This window comes from Myxocyprinus asiaticus, chromosome 28 (genome assembly GCF_019703515.2).
Source record: "Myxocyprinus asiaticus isolate MX2 ecotype Aquarium Trade chromosome 28, UBuf_Myxa_2, whole genome shotgun sequence".
In the NCBI taxonomy this organism is placed as follows: Eukaryota; Metazoa; Chordata; class Actinopteri; order Cypriniformes; family Catostomidae; genus Myxocyprinus; species Myxocyprinus asiaticus.
The window spans coordinates 26,057,147-26,081,234 of NC_059371.1; the positions used below are offsets into that span (position 1 = coordinate 26,057,147).

The 24,088-nt window shown below is 39.3% G+C and overlaps 2 protein-coding genes across 7 annotated transcripts in view; both read right to left on the reverse strand.

Moving 5' to 3' along the window:
- Positions 1–2,008, reverse strand: part of LOC127418713 (la-related protein 4-like) — a 44,371-nt gene extending 42,363 nt beyond the window's left edge. For 2 of the 6 annotated variants that reach the window (XM_051659422.1, XM_051659421.1), the window contains exon 1: positions 1,380–2,007. In XM_051659422.1, the coding sequence (XP_051515382.1) occupies positions 1,380–1,493 (114 nt within the window). In that variant the 5' untranslated portion in view covers positions 1,494–2,007. Of the gene's footprint in view, positions 1–1,379 lie in introns of all 6 variants that reach the window. The other 4 variants (XM_051659423.1, XM_051659420.1, XM_051659427.1 and 1 more) reach the window with 3 other exon arrangements.
- A 5,210-nt stretch (positions 2,009–7,218) lies between these two features.
- On the reverse strand, positions 7,219–23,874 carry LOC127419250 (ATP-dependent 6-phosphofructokinase, muscle type-like). The gene is made up of 22 exons (XM_051660510.1): positions 23,678–23,874; positions 22,375–22,448; positions 18,824–18,901; positions 18,383–18,572; positions 17,818–17,983; positions 17,684–17,728; positions 17,112–17,220; positions 16,645–16,740; positions 16,438–16,530; positions 15,729–15,854; positions 15,542–15,606; positions 15,366–15,429; positions 15,133–15,279; positions 11,266–11,336; positions 11,084–11,171; positions 10,824–10,976; positions 10,562–10,726; positions 10,374–10,435; positions 8,815–8,926; positions 8,400–8,499; positions 8,209–8,314; positions 7,219–8,068 (listed from the first exon to the last, which is right to left on the reverse strand). The coding sequence occupies exons 1-22, from the start codon at positions 23,766–23,768 to the stop codon at positions 7,915–7,917; spliced, it is 2,355 nt and encodes a 784-aa protein (XP_051516470.1). The 5' UTR covers positions 23,769–23,874; the 3' UTR covers positions 7,219–7,914.
- Positions 23,875–24,088: the final 214 nt, after the last annotated feature.

The window sequence follows — 24,088 nt, forward strand, 5'->3', positions numbered from 1 at the left end:
GATAATTTTCATTTTTGTGAACTATTCCTTTAATAAAATTGCTTTAATATAATATTATAAGCTTCAAATTTCTGCCTCGAAACCCTTCAAAACTAGGCCCCATTCACTTCCATTGCAAGTGCCTCACTGTAACCTCGATTTTTGCTTCTTTTTTAAAGAAAAGGAGGGACGAGTCAAAATTGTATATTGTGGTAATCAATATCATGCCACAAATGCTGTAGAATGTGCCTTTAACAGAATAGCATGAACAGCGGTTTCAGCTCGATGTTGGTTCCCACGATACGTTTACAAATTTGGCTACAAATTGTGCAGCTACACCAAATAATAGCAGGTCATTTCACATGCCCACGGGGACGCCATTGGGAGCAACCACCTGCTACAAAACCCTCATCCTCCTCCCAATAAACTCGTTCAAAAACAGCTGTTAAGCTTTGTGTGCCTTCAACACAACCGATACTAAAAGCCCCTTTACGTTACTCGCACAAGTATCAGCTATTTCTGGAGGACCTGCCAGAGACAGAGAGACAGACAGGGAAATAATTTATGCCGACATATTGTTATTCTTGCTACGGGTCCTCCCAAGCAGCGATGCAGGAAATGTTTCATACATTCAAGAGAACGTCGACTTTCATTTGTCATTTCGAACAAATGTTTGCTTTTATTATTACTCAGCAATCAAGATCAGACTTTCAAATGCAATGTTAAAACGAGTAATGTTTGGGGAGTCCGTCGGCTCTGATTGCTTTGAACTCTGCGATAGGGGAGCACATATGCGTCACATGACTACGTGAATAAACTTAGGAAAGGAGGCCGCTGAATGGATCTGTGTGAAATACCGATGAATTACAGCGTTGTTTGCAAATGAGTGGAGTAACCTTAATCCAAAATCTAATATAAAACGAACAAACAAACTGCTCGCATCGGTCTTGTTTGATAGCATATTGGCTAACGGCTTAGCCGGCTAAACTCCTGTCATCCTCTACAGCCTTTAATCAACAAACTGTGTGTGTGCATGACAGAGAGAGAGAGATGGAGGGAAGAAAGCAGTAATCTTAAAACCACAAACATGAAGCCCTTACGAAGTTCAATCGCAGATGAGAGATGGCTTTTGCAAGCGAGCCAGCTAAGAGATGAATGAATCATCCTGTCAATTGCTAACAAGAAGGGTCTTCAACGACATGGCCAACATGTAATTCAGGTGATGTCAACGCTTGCCAGCTTGCAGCTCTGCTGTGTGAACCAACCGATGGCCTTATATAGCGAGCGATCACTTCCTATGACCCTATTTTTAAGAAGGGCAACGTCCAGAGACCGATCGTCCTGTTGGGAGGGGTGCATTAGGGGGGTTAACATGAGGAAACCGAGAGGCCCCGACTTACCATGACGCCTGAGTCTCCCCCGGTCCCGGGTATGATCAGGTCTTCTCCACGGGTTTTGGGTCCCGGTTCAGCCTCCTCCTGCAGCTGCGGCTCTCCGCCCTGGTCTGAACTCATCGGCCACTCCTGGCTCGCTGCGCCTCCGTCGTTCTCTCCCTGCCCCCCACGAGTCACCCTTTTTGCTAATCGAGTAGTTCGCTAATACACCAGAATATGCACGGTAGCCTTCAGTGTCCAAAGGGTCCGGTTGGAGAACCTGAACTTATTGAGTGTCCTGTAATGATAGCTCAGTGTTTGAGCCACCGAATGGGCTATTTCTCTAGCTGACTAGCTATCTGTGCATCGACAATTACAGCGCAAGCTCCGACGCTGGTGAACCGACGGACTTAAATGACAGCACGAGCCCGGAAAATAGCGTTTTCGTTGCTAACGTGCCTTCCTCGCGATTTACACAAGCGACAATGCCATGGGGCGCATTTCTAAATGGGCGGCTGAAGCGGACACAGGGGACACGCACCTTACCGATGAGTAGGCAGACATTAATATAGTCCGCCACAGTCCCACACTCCTCGGCGACCTCTTGATACCCTCTGAAGTTGATCTGCTCAACTTCCTGTTAGTGCAACGGCAGATAGGAGGTTTCCTGCCAAAATACAAGCCTTTTCACTAAATAAATGTTTCATTTCACGACACACACAAACGGACACACACCAAAGAGTTTTCTTGTTTTATTCTTGTATGCATGTTTTTGATTAATCCTTAACAGTCTTCCTGCTGTTCACCTGTGTGCAATGTGTTATTTTTTTACCATCATTTTCATTAGAAATTATGTATGTACAGTGTTGGGGAGTAACGGAATACATGTAACGGGATTACGTATTTAAAATACAAAATATGAGTAACTGTATTCCACTACAGTTACAATTTAAATCATTGATAATTAGAATACAGTTACATTCAAAAAGTATTTTGATTTCTGAAGAGATTACTTTGCATTATTTGTTTAATTTAACATTTAGTCCTTTCAGTTGGAAAACATTTATACATATAAATGATGCGATCCAAAGAGCATTTGAACAGCGGTGAAACACTTTCTTATGATGTGTTACATTCATACGAGCAGACAGAGAAGTAAGTTTGAAGTAAGTTTGAAGCAGAAGAAATAGAAATAAACCTTGTGTAAATTGTCAGCTTTACACTAAGCTAAAATGCTATTTCTAGCCATTTTACATGCACATGATATCAGGCACGATCATATTTTTTTATCAAGAAATTTCACGTTGGATAATAATTTTTTTTTTCTAAAATCGTATTCTTGATCATAATTTTTGTATTGTTTTCCTGTAAAAATATCTAAAAACCCTTAAAACAAGATCAATTTGATTAATCTTGTTTTAGAAGCAACACTGCATAAGATATTTAGGTTTTTCAGAGAATGTATTTTTAACATATGTATTTTGTCTTACTGTACTAGAAGAGTTTTTATAGTCGAAACAAGTGAAAAAATCTACCAGTGCTGAAGAAGTAATCCAAAATATTTAGAATACGTTACTGACCTTGAGTAATCTAACGGAATATGTTACAAATGACATTTTACAGCGTGTATTCTGTAATCTGTAGTGGAATACATTTCAAAAGTAACCCTCACAACCCTGTTTATGCATATATATTAATGCATAATCTTGCAACCTTTATTCTTGAAGGAACACCCAAAAATGAAAATTCTCTCATCATTTACTCACCCTCATTCCATCCCAGATGTGTGACTTTCTTTCTTCTGCTGAACACAAACAAAGATTTTAATAGAATATTTCAGCTCTGTAGGTCCATTCAATTCAAGTGAATGGTGACCAGAACATTGAAGCTCCAAAAAGCACACAAAGGCAGCATAAAAGTACTCCATACAGCTCCAGTGATTAAAACCATGTCTTCAAAAAAAGTCATTTTTTACTATAAATTCTCCTCCCTGCTCAGTAGGTGGTGATATGCATGAAGAATGCAAATTGCCAAAAAAACAAAAGAAGACCTCTCATGAACATGCTTTACTATAAAGTGGAGATTTATAGTAAAAAAGGGCTGAAATGTTGATCTGTTTCTCACCCACATTTATCATATTGCTTCTGAAGACATGGATCTACTGTAACCACTGGAGCAGGCCCAGCTCCACAGGGGGGCCTGGGTGGGCCTGGCCCACTCATGAACTTGGCCCACCTTGAGAACTACACCTACACCCACTCCTCCAACTGTTCGGCCCACCCGGAGGGTCCTATGGCCCATCTTACATCTTAGAGCTGGAGCCAGGCCTGCACTGGAGTCGTATGGATTACTTTTATGATGCCTTTATATGCTTTTTGGAGCTTCAAAATTTTTGTCACAATTCACTTGCATTGTCCTACAGAGCTGAAATATTGTTCTAAAAATCTTTGCTTGTGTTCAGCAGAAGAAATAAAATCATACACATCTGGGATGGCATGAGGGACATTTACATTTACATTTATTCATTTGGCAGACGCTTTTATCCAAAGCGACTTACAAGAGAGGAAAACGTAAGCAAATCATCTTAGGAGACAGTGGTATGAAAAGTGCTATATTACAAAGTATCACTAGTATTATAATAGTATTCAAAACAGAATAAAGTGCAACAGAATTTAAAAAAAAATTATTTTTTTTTAATGACTGGTTAAGTGCTCAAGGAACAGATGTGTTTTTAGTCGTTTTTTTGAAGACAGAGAGGGAGTCAGCTTCACGGATGGAGTTGGGAAGGTCATTCCACCAACGTGGTACAATGAAGCTGAAAGTCTGGGAAAGTGTTTTGGTGCCTCTTTGTGGTGGTACAACAAGGCGACGTTCCTTAGCTGACCACAGGCTTCTAGTGGACGCGTAGCTCTGCATAATTGATTTTAGGTATGCTGGAGCAGACCCAGTGACTGTTCTGTATGCCAGCATCAGAGCCTTGAATTTGATACGTGCATCAACGGGTAGCCAGTGGAGAGAGACAAGGAGTGGTGTAACATGTGCTCTCTTTGGTTCATTAAAGACTAGACGTGCTGCTGCATTCTGGATCATTTGGAGGGGTCTAGTTGCACATGCAAGGAGGCCTGCAATGAGAGCGTTACAGTAGTCCAGTCTAGTTATGACAAGTGACTGGACAAGCAGTTGTGTGGCATGCTCAGAGAGGGAGGGTCTTATCTTCCTGATATTGTAGAGTGTAAATCTACATGATCTTGTGGTCTTTGAGATGTGGTCTGTGAAATTTAGTCTGTTGTCGATGGTTACCCCTAGATTTCTGACCGATTTGGAAGGTGTTACTGTAGTTGCACCCAGCTGCGCGGTGATGTTGTGTTCAACAGCAGTGTTGTCTGGAAAGACAAGGAGTTCAGTCTTGGCTGGGTTGAGTTGCAGGTGGTGCTCCTTCATCCAGGCCGAGATGTCTGCCAGGCAGGCAGAAATTCGAGCAGTCACTGTGGTGTCGTTGGGCTGGAAAGACAAGTAGAGTTGCGTGTCATCAGCGTAGCAGTGGTAAGAGAAACCATGTGCCTGAATGATGGGTCCCAGTGATGTTGTGTATATAGAGAAGATAAGTGACCCAAGCACTGATCCCTGAGGTACCCCAGTAAGTAGCTGATGTGGCTTGGATTCCTCAGCTCTCCAGGCTACCTTGAAGGACCTACCTGAGAGATAGTAATTAAACCAGTCAAGTACAGTTCCTGTGATGCCCAGCGAGGAGAGGGTAGAGAGTAAGATCTGATGGTTGACTGTGTCAAAGGCTGCAGAAAGGTCCAGCAGAATCAGGACAGATGATCTTGATTCAGCTTGTCAGCGACTCGGTGACAGACAGCAGGGCAGTCTTGGTGGAGTGTCCACTTTTAAAGCCTGACTAATTGTCATCCAGCAGCTTGTTCTGTGAGAGATAGGCAGATATTTGATTGTAAACTGCCCTTTCAAGTGTTTTTGTCATGAATGGGATGAGAGAGACTGGTCTGTAGTGTTCTGTTTGTGTGGGGTTAAGTGCAGGTTTTTTCAGCAGCAGGGTTACTCGAGCCTGCTTAAATGTGGTGGGAAAAGTGCCTGTAAGTAGAGATGTGTTAATTATGTGTGTGAGTGCAGGTAGGATGGACGGAGAAATGGCCTGGAGAAGGTGAGAATGAATGGGGTCAAGGGAACAGGTGGTGGGGTGATTGGAGAAGAGGAGTTTAGAGACCTCAGTGTCAGTCAGAGGAGAGAACATAGAGACAGAAGAGTTGCATACAGGAGACAGGTGTTTGACAAGGTGTGGTGCTGAGAATGTATTGCTGATGGTTGTAACCTTATTAGTAAAAAATGTGGCGAAGACATCTGCTGTCGGTGATGTGTCAGGTGGTGGAGAGGGAGGGCAGAGAAGTGTGTTGAATGTTCTAAACAAGCTGCGAGTGTCTGTGGTGCTGTTGATCTTGTTCTGGTAATTGTCATGAGTAAATGATGAGAGAATTTTCTTTTTTCAGTGAACTATCCCTTTAAAATGATTTGAGTTATGTGCAACTCTAAAGGCCTTTCCCGATGCAGGTAAATTCTGAATGGAAAAAAAATGGAAAATCAATCCTCTGGTACAGCAGAAGTAATTTATCGTTCCAGTCAGAAGTGATCATCCCTAAGCCCAATTCCCTTCAAAGACTTTACCATCCACTGTGACAGCTTTGGAGTGCTAAAAAGAGTGGGGCTAAAAAAATAATGGTAAGTTGGAACACACAATTGGAGTTATTTTTATTAGAAATTCTGTTTAGAATGACCTTTCAGCATGCCGATTATGATTGTTCTCCCTTCGGGTTGCCCTCCAAAGATATAATTTAGGCTGGTTGAAATGTGGGGGTAGACTATGGTCAATCAAAGGTTGTACTGTCAGGGAAGTGGTAATGCTGAAAGGTGCACCCAGAAACTTTTTTCTTTGTGTCATCTTGGACTTACAGTGACACCAAGCAACGTGGATATATCATCATTCAAAATAAATAGATTTCAGTTGCAGATGCCATTGTAGAAATTCATATTCCAAGTCAGCGATAATGAATTTAATTCCTGTGTGATAGTGTCCAATAACAAGGTGGTTACTGAGATTTGGCTGGTCATGTGATCCTAACATGGCAGCCCCATGAGGGGACCTTCTCCATGTAGAATAAAACAGCTTTTATAAAGTCAGTGTTCATGATTTTATACATATGTTTCAAAATGAAAATTAATTTCTTTAGAAGTAAAACTTTATAAATGAGGAAAAAATACTATATGCACCTTTAAGAGTTTATAAGAGCATCTCAGCCATTCACTCTCACACAACATCTGATGGTTGGTGTTATGGACTATAAAGAATAAACTGACTGATTTATTATAGTAATAGTTGAGGAAGATCCATTCATGACTGACATCTGGTGGTGAATATAGCTTGTTTAATGAAGAATCATCGGGATGTTTGTGATTATTATTTGCCTGAGGTTTCACTGTACAGTGCTTTCAGTCAGCTTTTGCATCAGAGAAAAATGTATATCAATATGCATTCAGTTGTTCATACCTTTATACTTTGTAAATAACAATGTAAAATACATACAATTATTACACACTAATAGTAATAAATATAAAAGATGTTCCTCATTTATTATAAGCTGTTATGAGTTATAAGGGTATTCAATGAGTAAATATTCAGACTATGAGACTGTGAAATGTGTGAGCAGTGGGGGAATGCTGAGCATTTTGTACTCCATCACAAACAGAAAATAAATTGTCATCCCTGACAAATCACGTTGTAATTTAACAAATATTTTTATTAAGTATTATTTTTTATCACATACTTTTTTCAAAATTTTGAGTCTCTATATATTAGTCTTGTATACATTATACAATTTTATCTATGGTGTCAACATTGTCTATAATTAGGCAGTCTAGGCGAAGTAGTTAATAGGAAATGACTAATTTATTTGTGCAGCGTGGTACAATTATAAAATGTAGAGAATACATCATATTAGAATTCATGGTAATCAGTATGCAACATTTATGATGCCATATGTTTACTCTGGAGTCAGTGCTAACATTTGACCTTTGGATGTTCACACTAACTTTTCATATAGGTTTGACCTTTAACAACTTGTTGCCTTCTGCTTCACATATCACTTTAACACAGATGATGAGGTTAATACTGTCTGTCCTTGGTAAGTTTAGCTGTATATGCCGCAGCATTTAGGCTCAGTCAAGCATATCCTGGCTAATCTTGATAGCATGTATATCCTTTGGTAATTTTTGAAGATTGTCTATAAACTACAAAAAGGATTCCCTCCTTTCCAATAAAATAGCTGACATTTTTTAAATAAAAAATAAAAAGACGAGGGCAATAATAGTACTATTTTTATTCACATATTGTGATACTGTTTACCATAGATACCATTTATACAAACAAAATAATAAGAGACATGTAGGCAAACAAATAATTATAAGTACGGTAGATGATAAGACAACTGAGATATAATATATTTAAGATCACCAGTTGTTCCATAAGTGAGATGCTCATTCATGCTCGTGACTACTTTGAAAGAGACATGTGTACTGGAGCATTCTTGCTAATAACATGCTCCATAAGAGCATGCTCGGAGGTGTCCAGATTAATCTTGTACTTGGCCAAGATCTTCATTATAGGCCTCAGCTTCATCCACCACTGGCTCTTTGGAATACGGTGTCTAGGGCAAATAGAAAAGCATTGTGACTTCTGAGGAGGATAGTGAAATGAGGGATGTGTTAGTTACAGCAAACTTCTGTTTCAGCCTAAATCTGGATTATATGGATCTACTGAACATATTGGATAATGGAGGATTCTTACTCAAAATCTGTCTGCTCCTTCAGTTCACCCAGAGGCTGGAACACAAGTCCTCTCTTCCTCATGCCCAACACACATGCAGAGTCTGGAGTGTTGGCAAAGATTCGGCCTACAGACAGTCAAAAATGCCTTAGCGAAATCTAAAATACAAACATTTAGATCTGAAATATTAATGTATATGAAGTCTTTCTCACCATGTCTATAACATTCCTTCAGTTTCTCTGTCAGCCAGAGAACAGACTTAGCGCCCATCTTGGTAGCAAAGTTTCTGTCAAAAGGAGTTGGGGTGCCACCCTATAAACAAAAAATTGGGAGAACCTTAAAGGTGCAGCGTGTAATTGCTGTGCCACAAGCAGTACCAAATGAAATTGCTGTTTGTTTCAGCAGTCTGACATGGTAAAATGTACTCAACCAATAGAATGAGTTTAGGGCACGATAATTTTTTGTCCGAATAATGGAAGATTGAGGGAGTGTATGGAAACTATTATTTTAGGAAATCTGTCTGGTGCTGCTAATGGTGCAGAAATGACACGCTCCACCTTTAAACACCTAATAAATGTACATGCTGCAGTTTTACTGAAATTCACAGGCTTTTGTCAAGCCTCTTACTTGCTGCATATGGCCGAGGACATTCTTGCGGCAGTCAAAGATGCCTTTTCCCTCCTCTGAGTACAGATTAAAGATGAAATCAGTGGTGTAGTTGGCATTGCAGTTCTCATTTCTAGAAGACATGTTGGTTAAGAGGTGTTGGTTTCTTCCAGTTAAAAAAATATCCAAGGTTAAATTTAACAGGGTTAAATAAAGGCTCTAAGGTCAGCATCTATGGCATGCTGTTGATTACCACAGAAAATAATTTCGAATTGTCACCCATTTAGTAAAACAAATATAATGTCATTTTTTTTCTTTTTTTTTTTCCTCCCCTTATTTCCTCCCCCCAATTTGGAATGCCCAATTCCCAGTGCACTCTAAGTCCTCGTGGTGGCGTAGTGACTCGAATCTCAGTTGCCTCCATGTCTGAGACCGTCAGTCTGCACATTTTATCACGTGGCTTAAGCGCGTTACCGCGGAGACATAGCGCGTGTGGATGCTACATGCTATTCTCCGCGGCATCCATGCACAACACACCACGCGCCCCACCGAGAGCGGACCACATTATAGTGACCACGAGGAAGTTACCCAATGTGACTCTACCCTCCCTAGCAACCGGGCCAATTGGTTGCTTGGGAAGTCTGACTGGAGTCACTCAGCACGCCCTGGATTCGAACTTGTGACTCCAGGTGTGGTAGTCAGCATTTTTACTTGCTGAGCTACTCAGGCCCCCGATAATGTACTTTAATGGGGCAAGTGTGAAGCTTATTTGTTAAAGCATTCTCTTTTCTCATTATTTGTCTTCTGATATTTGAGCTATCTAAATTTTCTGTGCCACAGATGCTATTGATGGAGGTTAATTTGTATTTAAACCTGATTATTAAAGGGATAATTACTCCAAAAATGAAAATTCTCCCATAATTTACTCACCCTAATGCTATACCAAATGTGTGACTTTTTTTTTTCTCCTGCAGAACACAAATGAAGAGTTTTACAATATTCTGTTGGTCCATTCAGTGCAAGTGAACAGTGTCCAAAAGATCCAAAAAGCACATAAAGGCAGCATAAAAGTCATCCATACGACTCCAGTGGTTTAATCCATGTCTTCAGAATCAATATTTATACTTTCAGTTCTACTTCTACATTCTTCTTCTTTAGTTTTTTGGCAATTGGCATTCTTCATGAATATCGCCACCTACTGTTTGGGGCTGGTCAAAGGTGGGGATTTATAGCAAAAAAGTACTTAAATATTGAACTGTTTCTAACCTACACCCATCATATCGTGTCTGAAGACATGGATTAAACCACTGGAGTTTTATGGATTACTTTGATGCTGCTTTATGTGCTTTTTGGAGCTTCAAAGTTTTGGTCACCATTCACTTGCATTGTATGGATGTACGGAGCTGAGATATTCTTCTAAAAATCTTTGTCATACACATCTGGGATGGCATGAGAGTGAGTAAATGATGATCATGATAATTTTTGGGTGAACTATCCCTATAATTAAAGAAGTCAACCTAAAGGTGAAAGCAAATTAAAATGCTACCTTTAGAAATTTAACAAAACTGAAAGACACAAACCTGAGAATTAGGCCTCTCTTAACAGTAGTCTTCATCTTCTCAACAAGATGCTCCACATTGGTCTGTACACCAAAATTATTTGGAGAAATTCAAATTGAGCAGCACAATTTGTTCTTCTATGAATGAACAAGACTGGTATCCATTTAATCTTGGAGCCCATGTTTGTTCCGAGTGCTTTGCTAGTTTACCTCCAAGTCACGAATGCCGAATTTCTCTTCATATATATAAGCAGCATCAGCTCCTGCGGCAAGGCCAGACATTGTTGCTAGGTAGCCGCAGTATCCTCCCATAGTCTCAATGATGAACACGCGCCGCTTAGTGCCCGCTGCAGACTGCTTGATCCTGTCACATGTCTACAGCAGGATGAGGCCTTATGTGAGGACATGCCCAACTGAGTATAACGATCTACATATACTGTATATTACAGCATGTGAGTGTGTAATTTCTAACCGTAGTGATGGTGTTAAGGGCAGTGTCAGCTCCGATGCTGAAGTCTGAGCCTGGCACATTGTTAGAAACAGTAGCAGGAATGACCACCATGGGAATACACAACTCTTCATACTTCTCTCTGCCTTGGACCATCTCCAAGCCTCCTGTAAATGCCTGATAAGAAAAATATGCAGATGGTCTTGGTCAGTCATTTCGACAGAATATGTATTCATTTTACATCGTGTTAGGACACAATTAAGAACAGTAAGTCGTTCACTTGCCTCAAAACCCCCAATGATGACCAGAGCATGAATATTGTACTTTGCAATATTTAAACTGATCTCCTCCATGAACTTTCCAGGTAATACTCTGTATAAACAGAATAGTAAGAGAAGATATTACAAAGGATGATAAAGAAGTCTGAAATTATGAAATTCTAAAAGGCGTGAACAGTGAACAGTACCTTTTGGTACCCAATACAGAGCCGCCTTTTCCTGTCCAATCTCCAACATTGTTCCAAGTAATAGGCTCAATCTAGGAATATTAAAACACCATTAACAGAGTCATGTGACGCCATGCGAGGATTGGACGTGTGAACGGCGAGCTCTGCGCACTTTGCTAGTTTTAACACTTTTAATGACCTAAACTGGTGAGATTCGATACACACTGTTCCATAACTGTTCTAGGAGGATAATATGACAAAGATTCAAAATCCTCAGGATCTGGAGACATTAAAAGACACTAACGTGCTCAAGCTGACACCCCCGAGCAGGCCTCGAGCCTGGGAGTCGATATAGGCGGAGAGATATGGGAAATGCTGCGAGAGATGTTGAACATGTCAGCAATGCTGACGAAGGTCGTTGCTGACTTGGAGGATCTTGCTGTGTTATGTCAATCGATTACTGCTATGGAGGCGAAGTTCACTGTGGTTACAAGGGTGGGGGATGTCGAGAAATGGATCGATTATCTGGAGTCATCGGAGAGGGAATTATCTGCTAATCTGCAAGCGACCAAGGTGGATTTGGAGCATGTCTGGGAGAAGTTGGAGGACATGGAGAACCGTAGCTGCTGGAATAATGTCCGTATTGTCGGAATTCCTGAGGCCAAAGAGGGTCAGGATATGGTGAAATTCCTGGATGGGCTCCTTCCGAATCTGCTTGACATAACAGGCCATAAGCTGGAAATCGAGTGAGCTCACAGGGTTCCTTCTCAGCGAGCTGTGGAGGGAGGCAGGCCTCGATCAATTCTGGCCAAATTTCTGTGATCATCCGATAAAGAACATGTGTTAAGCGAGGCGTAAAGGAAGTCTTTCTTGGAAAAACCACAGCATTGTCTTGTTCCCAGACTTTACGAATTCGACAAGAGAAAAGCGTGATCAATTCAAGGAATGCAAGAAACGTTTACATCAACGGAAGGTCGCTTTTGCACTGATGTTCCTGGCCAAATTGAGAATAGATGCTAAGGATGGCCGCAAAACTTTTACATGCCCACAACAAGCATTGTCCTTCATAAAGTCAATGGAATGAGTAAGTTATTGTGTGATGCTCTTGATACAGCTGAGTGGACCTGACTCACTGAACATTCACTTGACCGTCCGAGGAAGCTGTACGCCTTCTTTATTTCTTTTTGTGTTGGTTCCGCCTAGCGGCTGGAGTATGTTTTGTGAAGTAGCACTCCTTCGGGAAAGTTTGTGGAGGTATCTGCACATTATTTATACTTATGCCTCCTATTGGATGGAGTTTATTTTGTGGAATATTTCTTACAAATCATTAGAGTGTTTAGGGCATCTGTTCCACTCATGTAACGGCCGAATGGGCTGGCTCACTGAACATTCGTTTGACTATCCGAGGAAACTAAACGGCCCTTTTTTAAAATGTTTTATTGTTTTTAAACATATATATATATATTATATAATATATTTAAAAACAATAAAACATTTTAAAAAAGGGCAGTTTACACACACACTACCATTCAAAAGTTTGTCGTCACTTATTCATTATTTATTTATTTTTTTCACATTTTAGAATAATAGTAAAGTCATCACAACTATGGAATAATAGAAATGGAAATATGGGAATTATGTTTTGACAAAATAAATCAAAACTATGTTATATTTTAGAATCTTCAGAGTAGTCACCCTTTGCCTAGATTTCGCAGAAATGTACTCTTGGCATTTTCTCAACCAAATTCTTGTTATCATCCTGGGATGCTTTTTAAACAGTATTGAAGGAGTTCCCATCTATATGTTGGGCACTTAGTGGCTGCTTTTCTTAATTATTCGGTCCAAGTCATCCATTTAAAAAAAAAAAAAATGTATATACATTTTTTGTTTTGTAATTAAATATATTAATATGTTGGCACAATTATATTTTTGTCTACAAAACTAATTTCAAACATTGAAGCATACACCTTCAGATCAAAAGGTTTTTAAGATCATGAGAACCTTTTCAGGCAAGTGATCCCAAACTTTTGAATGGTATTGTGTGTGTGTGTGTATATATATATATATATATATATATATATATATATATATATATATATATATATATATTTTTTTTTTTTTTTTTTTTTTAAACCATTAGCATCCGTGATAAGAAGTGAAGATGATTTTCCAGTGGTGGTTGTGGGAGGAGTGGCACATAAGCTTTTGCTTCACGCAGATGATATTTTATTATTTGTCTCCGACCCTACTAGATCTACAGTATGCCTTACCTCCACAGAATTATTAATTCCTTTTCTAAATTCTCAGGATACAGAGTGAATTGGTCTAAATCTTAAGCTTTGGCTCTGACAGTGTACTGCCGAGTAACAGCTTTTCAGCCAGGCGTCTTCCAGTGGCCCAAACAGGGCATTAAGTATTTGGGTGTTTTATTCCCAGCAAATTTGTGTGATTTAGTTAGAGTTAATTTTGACCCTTTAATAAAAAGGTTTGAGCGATGTGGGCAGGTGGGCTTCATTACATTTATCAATGATTGGGAAGGTTAATGTTATTAAATGAATTGTATTCCAAAATTCAGCTACCTGCTACAATCTCTCCCTATAGATGTCCCCTTCTCTTATTTCAAGCAATTTGATAGTGTAGCAGTCCTTCATTTGGAATGGTAAACGTCCCAGGTTACATTTCAATAAGTTACATAGGCCGACTGACAAAGGTGGACTAGGCCTACCCAAGATTTTGTTTTGTTGTTATGCATTCGGTCTCAGACATTTGGCTCATTGGTCACTTCCACCTGAGAGAGCCCCTCCCTGGTTTTGTATTGAACAGGAAGTGTTTGCCCCTATTTCGCCATTACAAAGCCTTTCTATCAAACTAACCGGAGAAGTTAAGTCACACCCCATTATCTCGCATTTGCACTCGGTATTGACAAAAGTTTGTGTTTAATTCGGACATTTATTTCAATGTAGCCTCAAGCATATGGCTGAACCCAAAATTATGTATTAATAAATCCCCTTTCTGTTGGTCAGAGTGGATTGTGAGGGAGGTTACTACACTCGGTGACCTAAATGAGAGTGGAGTGTTGAGATCTTTTGAAAATATGGTTCAACATTTTAGGATTCCCAGGTCTCAGTTCTTTAGGTATTTACAGCTGCACCACCTGCTCTGTTCTATTTTTGGGAGTAGCATACACCCCCCTAAAGCGGCAGATACTCTGGGAGTGGTGATTACTGCTTTTGGAATAGGTCAACTTCTATCAAGAGATTATGGGAGAAAGATTTAAACTTGGTATTGGTATTTTTTGGGGGGAAGGGTTATAATTTTATATAATTTGATTACACATTTTCTGTTATGTTTATTTAAGTTGTTGTATGGAATCAATAAAAATTGTTAATAATAAAAAAAAAACAAACACAACTAATACATGAACCTTACAGTACTTGTGTATCCATCACTACACTGGCTTCTCATGATTTTACAGTGGATTCCAATAAGGAATGAAACACTGTTAGCATCATTTGCAAATGCCTTTAAAGGTGTACTCAGTAATCTTTTCCCTATTAAAAAAGTTTCACTACTAAAGAAATGAATTGTAATTTTGAAACATATGTATAAAATCATGACCACTCACATGAGTTGAGGACTCTAATCATATCAGTAATGATAGCTGAATACTACTCACTTAATCTCAGTAACCATCTTGTTATTGGACACTTTCACTCTTGGATTAAATTAATCATGGCTGACTGTGTAAATTTCTACATGGCGTCTGTAACTGAAAATTATTGATTTTGAATGATTCTGCATCCACACCACAAGGTGTCACTGCAAGTCCAAGATGACAAAAAAAAAATTACTTAGTTCACATTTAATCAAGGTGATCTGGCTACTTACCTTTTCCTGGGCCAAACCTTCGAAGCCATCGTGAATCGCCAGCATGTTGTGGCCCTGGATAATACCGATCCTGACAGCTGCACGCACAGCTGCATTCATTCCAGCGCAGGGAGCACCCACATTCATAATAGCCACATTAATGTTACTCTGATGAAGAAAAAGGTGCAAAGTAGATGCACAGACTAAATATGTTATCAGAAAGAAAGAAAGTGTTACTCAGTATTTTTACTCACCTTGGTATCTGGAACTCGCACATGGGCCAACAGTTTATATGTGTTCCAGTTATTCTCAAAACTCCTGCACAGAGAGACATTCTTGCATCATTAGATTCTTTAAAACATTTTAATTCAAGGCAATTCCTTGTTTTAACAGAGCAGATAGAAAGAAATGGAGACATTTCTAAACATACTTTCCCCTGAGTTTCACAGCATCGTCAAATCGACTCTCATTCATAGCAACAGTAACATCCTTGGTCTATAGTTTGGATACAGAAAATGAGAGTTCTGAGAGACAGAAATAAATTAGATAATTTGTTGTAGTTCAATGTAATCCTTAAAAGTGGATCTCTATATAAAATTTGATGTGTTTATACACACCACTTGCACACACTCCATGAGAGGGAGTCTGACAGCCTGATTCCCAGTGAGACTGACCACACAGGCAGGAGTTTCTGGAGTGGCTTCCAGAAGAGCCATGACAGCCTCCACACCCATTCTACTGCCCTGATATACAGCAAATACACACATTTAAAGGGATAGTTGACCCAAAAATGAAAATTCACTCACCCTCATGCCATCCCAGATGTGTATGATTTTCTTCTTCAGAACACAAATTATGATTTTAGGAGAATATCTCAACACTATTTGTCCTCACAGTGCAAGTGAATGGTGAAAAGGCAGCATAAAAGTAATCCATAAGACTCCAGTTGTTAAATCCATATCTTCTAAAGTGATATGATTGGTGTGAGGGAGAAACAGATCAGAAGACATGGATTTAAACACTGGAGTCTTTTGGATTACTTTATATTGCCTTTATATCTTTTTGGGACTTTCAAAGTTCTGGTCACAATTCACTTGCATTGTGTGGACATACAGAGCTGAGATATTCTTCTAAAAATCTTAATTTGTGTTTTGCAGAAGTAAGAAAGTCGTACACATCTGGGATGGTATGAGGTGAGTTAATGATGAGAGAATTTTCATTTTTGGGTCAACTATCCCTTTAAACTGAAATGACATAAAAAGGGGTGAAAGACCTTGGAGGGAAAAGAGAGAAAGAATGAGAAAGATAAAACGAGGGTAAACTCACCAGCACTCTGTCAAAGGCTGAAGGAGTGCCACCTCTCTGCACATGACCCAGGATGGTGGCACGAGTATCAAAGCCCAGCCTATTTGTCACCAGCTGTGCCAGAATAGATATATATATATATATAATAAAATTGTACCTGTTATGATGCTATACTGGTACCTTTTATAAGTCAGAGAATGGTTAATATAGTGAGAGGGGATAAATTACATCTTTTAGCTGATCACAAGTGATTGGTTTCCCCTGTTTATTGATTGCTCCCTCAGCCACAATGATGACATTTAGACGAGAACCCATGTTTCTGGTCTGTTAGGAGACAACATAACAAAGATTGCCATAATTAAGACATGGTACAAAGAACTCACGTGCTGTATAGTTGGAAGCAGAAATGTGTGAGAAATATGTAAACCCTTTATCAACCAAACACAGGGTTCACTAAAACGGTTGAATTGGTGAAATTCCTCCTAAGCATTGTGCTTTTTCCAATCTGCACTGTTAATACAAATAAAAAGATCAATAAAGACATGGGGGGCACGTACATGAAGATGCTTCAATTAAACTTGAAGTGAAAACTGATATTGTGTTGACAAAGAGAGGAACTGGTTGAAAACAACTGAGATAACCAATGTGACAACTATGTAACCTTTGAGCATATTTTGTGTTGCCTTCGAATGTACCTCTGTGAGTCTTCTGCACAAGTGCTCCTCCCAACCGTCATCTGGGGGCATCTCGGGTATAAACACCCAGTCAGCACCACATGCAAGAGCAGTAACGAGAGCTAAGTAACTGAAAAATACACACACAGAGACATATTGAACAACTCAATGAAATACAAAACTCTATTTCAAATCATTTAACGGGAGATTCTTTGAAACCACACATGCTCTACATTAGGTCAAATATTTGGCCGTTGGAGTTTTGATTTGGTGGTCTCTGTCTTTAAACTTCTCAAGACCACATACTGTACACTTGGCCTTGGTTTGGGACTGGGTCTAAGCTTATATTTTCATACAAGACTGTATTAAATTTCCAGTGTGCTAAAGCTGAGAATAACCAACCACTAGTTTACAAAAATACCATTGCTCTGAATGACTACTTAGGGGGTCTGGTAATGATTTTAGTCTGGGTCTTAGGGGATCTAATATGGTTTTGGATCTGGGTCCTGACTCCAATTTTGCTAGGTATAAAAGTGCACTTTGGTGGATCCTGATGCATGTATAAGCACACTCACATACCCACACGTTCTTACCCACAGTGTCTTCCCATGACCTCCAGGATGAAAGCACGTTGGTGGCTGTGGGTCAGAGCAAAGACATCAAAAGTAGAATTTGGGGACAAATTCTTAAAAAATTAAATCCGAGATAAATAGTGCATATTAATGACCTCTGTGCAGTTGTGGTGATGCTGTCCACCACCTCAATGATGCGATGCAAGGCTGAGTCTGTACCGATGGTCATGTCCGTTCCACAGAAGTCATTGTCGATAGAGCCAACCATGCCTACGATATTCAGATGAGATGAAGCTTTGGCCTCCTCCTTGGTGATCTGACCTATGCAAATGAAGAACATGACTGTCACTTGAGAATATTTCTCTGCTTAGGGTAGTGTGTATAAAAAGCATAATAACAATTCGGCTGGTCATAATAGCAAAATTAACCCCAACAGGGTGATCAGGACCCTGGTGCAAAGTGTAAATAAATATACACCAAATAACTAAATTGGCATGAAGTACAGATTTGAGTTTGTAGTAGTTTCTTTAATATGTATTAGGTAATCAATTACTTGGGACAACAATTAATTACACAGTTTAGCGATCATTACACAAAAAAATAACCGCAGGATGCCATTAGTCAATGCAATACTATAATTAACACTAAATATGTTTCAATAGTACAGATTTATTACAGATCAGTCTTTGGTCTTATTGTGTGGAAAGCCTTGCAGATTACCTTTACTGACTAGATCTTTCAGCAAGTCACTCCACTCAGTGCGGAATATGTTGGCACCAGTCAAACTGCCATCTCCACCAATTACACAAAGGTTGGTGATGCCCAGTTTGACAAGATTGTTAGCAGCCTTCAGACGCCCCTCCCTGGTCTGGAAATCCTTACAGCGGGCACTGCCAATGACCGTACCACCCTTCAGAGAGGAAAAAGAAAATAGACAGTCAGCAAACTACGTAAATAAAATACATTTGCTTCAAAATGTTCCCATGATGAAATACCAATACTGTCACTGTTTGTGATACTTGAATATTTCGTTCACTTTTTCTTCTGCCATTGCTCAGTGTACTTATCAGAGTTTTATTGAAATTGAAACTGTAAGGGAGGAGCTATGAGAGACTCTGTGGTGAAGTTAATAAATTGTAGCATTTGATAGTGCAGATTTACCAGCTGTAGCATCATGGACACACTCTCCCAGGTAGCGGGACGGATATGATCCCCTCCGTCAACCAATCCCTGATAACCCTGCACATCAGCAAAGCAGTGGACAGCCATGACAACCAACAATACTGTTAACAAAACAGAGCCACAAGGCTTCTTTCCTATGTGTAGATGTTGATCTACATGTTTCTTCATAACAGTCCTAATTTTTAAGACACACGTGATTGGCATGAACATTAGACACAAATGTATTATTACTTTTAATATATTCATGCATACATACGTACACACTCACACACACACACACACACTTTTATAAATATATTATGGGGAGCCAAACAGGAAATAATTTTATAAAATCTGAAAATACAGTATAAATATAAATCCTGAATATATAGTTGTAATTCCAATAATATATATATATAAATTTGAATATATACTTTTAAGTTTGAATATGTAAATATAAATCAGAATATATAGCTGTAAATCCTGATTATATAGTTGTAAGTCTGAATATACTGTATAAATAAATCTGAATACAAAATTGTAAATCCTGAATATATGGTTGTAAGTCCTAATATATGAATATAAATCTGATTATACAGTACATATAGTTGTAAATCTGAATTTCCCCATAAATATGAATATATAGTTATAAATTGACCAGGCATGATCATAGACAGTTGTTCTTTAATAAAATGTGTACTGTAATTAAACAGATTAAGCTGTCCTTGTGAAAAGTGTTAAAGGAAATAATTAGTACTGTATAAAATAATTAGAGTTGTCTGCCATTTTGAACTGCCTGTGAGGAAATAATCCTTGGGCTTCCAAATCCTGGCCACAGTGGCCAGCAATGAAATTGATGAAGCAGAATAAATAATAATACAAAAAAATAAATACAAAAAACAAAACAAATAACACTTGTTATATGTGGAAATCTGGCTTATTATAACAATCATGGTGTAAAACAAACCATTAATATAAAAAATTATATTAAGCATGTTAACTGTTTTAGTCACATATGGAAAATTAGAGCTTGTCTATCAATAAGCCTGATCACAAAGTGATTTTATAAATATATATTCAGACTTGCATGTATATATTCAGATTTATATTTATATATTCAGACTTACAACTATGTATATTCAGATTTTATATAATTATTTCCTGTTTCCCCCATAATATGTATATACAGTACATATGTATATACCGTATACACACACACACACACACACACACACAGGCGGCCAAAACTTTGGAATAATATACAGATTTTGCTCTTATGGAAAGAAATTGGTACTTTTATTCACCAAAGTGGCATTCAACTGATCACAATGTATAGTCAGGACATTAATAACATGAATAATTACTATTACAATTTGAAAAACATGTTCAGAACTTCTTAAAAAAGTTCTCATCAAAAAATCCTCCATGTGCAGTTTCTGTTTTCTGTTTCAAAAGTGGCTTTTTCTTTGCAATTCTTCCCATAAGGCCTGCACCCCTGAGTCTTCTCTTTACTGTTGTACATGAAACTGGTGTTGAGTGGGTAGAATTCAATGAAGCTGTCAGCTGAGGACATGTGAGGTGTCTATTTCTGAAACTAGAGTCTCTGATGTACTTATCCTCTTGTTTAGTTGTACATCTGGCCTGCCACATCTCTTTCTGTCCTTGTTAGAGCCAGTTGTCCTTTGTCTTCGAAGACTGTAGTGTACACCTTTGTATGAAATCTTTTTGCCATTTTTGACCTAATATTGACCTTAAGGCATGCCAGTCTTTAGCATACTGTGGCAACTCATAAACAATGTTAAGCTTCATTTAACAAACCAAATAGTTTTCAGCTGTGTTTGATATAATGGCAAGTTATTTTCTAGTACCAAATTAGCAATTTAGCATGATTACTCAAGGATAAGGTGTTGGGGGTGTCTGGGTAGCTCAGCGAGTATTGACGCTGACTACCACCCCTGGAGTCACAAGCTCAAATCCAGTGTGTGCTGAGTGACTCAGGGGAGTGACTATAGGGGAAAAAAGGCTAAGGTGTTGGAGTGATGGAAATTGGGCCCATCTAGAACGTTTTTTCAAATAGTGATGGTGTTTTTACATCATTAATGTCCTGACTACACTTTGTGATCAGTTGAATGCCACTTTGGTGAAGTACCAATTTTCCTCCGAAACAGCAAAATATGTACATTATTCCAAACTTTTGGCTGCCAGTGTGTATATATACACACACACACACACACACACACACACACACTGTACATACACACACATACAGTATACACAGATCAGCCACAACATTAAAACCACCTGCCTAATACAGTGTAGGTCCCCCTCGTGCCGCCAAAACAGCTCAGACCCATTGAGGCATGGACTCCACAAGACCTCTGAAGGTGTCCTGTGGTATCTGGCACCAAGCCGTTAGCAGCAGATCCTTTAAGTCCTGTAAGTTGTGAGGTGTAGCCTCCATGGATCAGACTTGTTGGTCCAGGACATCCCCTAGATGCTCAATCAGATTGAGATCAGGGGAATTTGGGGGCCAAGTCAACACCTCGAACTCTTTGTCATGTTCCTCAAACCATTCCTGAACAATTTTTGCAGTGTGGCAGGGCGCATTATCCTGCTGAAAGAGGCCACTGCCATCAGGGAATACCATTGCCATGAAGGGGCGTACGTGGTCTGCAACAATCTTTAGGTAGGTGGTACGTGTCAAAGTAACATCCACATGAATGCCAGGACCCAAGTTCTCCCAGCAGAACATTGCCCAAAGCATCACACTGCCTCCGCCAGCCTGCATTCTTCCCAAAGTGCATCCTGCTGTCATCTCATCCACAGGTAAACGATGCACACGCACCCGGCCGTCCACATTATCTAAAAGAAAGTGTGATTCATCAGACCAGGCCACCTTCTTCCATTGCTCCATGGTCCAGTTCTGACGCTCACGTGCCCATTGTAGGTGCTTTCGGCAGTGGACAGGGGTCAGCAAGGGCACTCTGACTTGTCTGCAGCTACGCAGACCCATACGCTGCAAGCTGAAATGCACTGTATTCTGACACCTTTCTATCATGGCCAGCATTAAGTTTTCAGCAATTTGTGCTATCGTAGCTCTTCTATGGGATTGGACCAGATGGGCTAGCCTTTGCTCCCCACATGCATCAATGAGCCTTGGGCGCCCATGACCCTATCGCCGGTTCACTGGTTGTCCTTCATTGGACCACTTTTTGTAGGTACTAACCACTGCAACCGGGAACACCCCACAAGACATGCTGTTTTGGAGATGCTCTGGCCCAGTTGTCTAGCCCTCATCAAAGTCGTTCAGATCCTTACGCTTGCCCAATTTTTCTGCTTCCAACATATGAAATTCAAGAACTGACTGTTCACTTGCTGCCTAAAATATCCCACCCATTGACAGGTGCCATTGTAATCACCTGTCAGTAGTTGTAATGTTGTGGCTGATCAGTGAATATATACACACTCATTTATACTGGATGTTCATATATAAATATACTGTTTTTATTAATACCACATTATTCATTTATTGATATTATTATTTACTATACCTCATGAACAAAGAAAACTTTAGCTCCAGTGTACAAGCCTACCCTGACAGTGGCCCTCACAGCTGCATTCATTCCTACAACAGACAAGTGGACAACTGAAACATATGGAGGTGTATCTGGACAGACATAAGAGTGTTTCTTGGGAACTGTACATCCTCTTTTATTGCATGTTATTGTGGAAATTCTCACACAAAATACTTGCTATTATATATATATATATATATATAAAATAGCAAGTACAAATTACCACAGATGTACTGTGAAAGTATTGCAATGGGAGAATGACACTGCGTCTCAGTACTTGACCAGAAACAGCTCTGGTGTCTAGGGTAACTTTTCTTATCCTTTGCATTCTGTAAACTCTACTAAAACTGAAGGTGTTAAGATTGTGTTGTTTACAAAAGTGCATCAGTGTCTCTAGTTTTAATAGTTAGCAGCTGTGGAAAAGCCTCTACATAACCTCAAGTCATTCAATAAGGTCACTGGCACTAAATATAGCACAAAATTACGAAAATAGGAAGGTAGGTGACAAGAAGTACATGCTAATGCTAAAGGCTACATGAGCAATGACCCTATAGAGGACCAAAGCTGAAAGATCAGAGGACAGTAGTAGATTCTTGTTTTTGCTGCTGTCTGTACATTTCTGTCCTTTCTCTATAGGCTATGCATCTGACAATTATTTTTTCATCTGACTCCTTTCATTTAAAAAAGGTGTAAAGTGCAATTCATGTTCTATTCACCATTACTAGATCGTTTCAGCTCATAGCAAGTTTTTCATTTACATTTAATGCATTTAACAGATGCTCTTATCCAGAGCAACTTACAAAAACATGGTCGTTGTTATCAACAGATGGTAAACATGCAATATAGAACATACTGCTTGCATGAGATTGTCTGACATTCTTGCTAGAACAGAATTTTCTCATAGAGACTGAGATAACTGGCTTTGTCTATTAAAATATGACCCATGAATATCTGAATAATTTCACCGAATCTGATGGCAAGCAAAAAAAAAAAAAAAAATACAAAAAATACAAACAAAAAAAACTCAGTGTTTGAGTTTTACTGCAAACATAGTCAAAACATCTCCACATATACACCATAATATGATTGTCCATTCAGGCACTGGAAGTTCTCTCTCCAACTTTAGTTTCAGGTTCTCTCCTCTAGGTTTTCTTTGGACACCATTTCTGAGACCACCGTAATATCTCTATTCTCTACACACTTGGGTGCAAGAAGGCTACTAAAGGTACGCTGGACAAGACCAGCAGAAAAAGAGGCAGACCACCTACTTCCTGCTTACCTTGGGCGTCACCACCTGAAGTCAGTACAGCAATGGCCCTTCCGACCCCCATCTTTGTTGGGTCCATCCCTGTTGTGTTTATGTTTGACATGGTCAGGTATTCCAGTGAACAAGGTGGCACAGGGAAATGGAAAGTAGGGAAATGAAAGAAAGGTTAGCACTCTGTCTTCCCTGTCTCTCAAAGCAAAGGGGTACAGAGGGAAGGGTTTAATAGGACAGTATTCCAGCTCTCTGTGCCCACCCCCTGGAATTCATTTCTTAAAACACAGACACTGTGCTGAGTGTCACATAACACCTGACTCAACCAAATATAAATATCAACTGGAATTACACTGGAAAGGTTGCATGCAAATCAAATCTGAAGCCTTGGAAATATACCTGTTATCTTAAGTTCCCACTTCACTCAGTGAT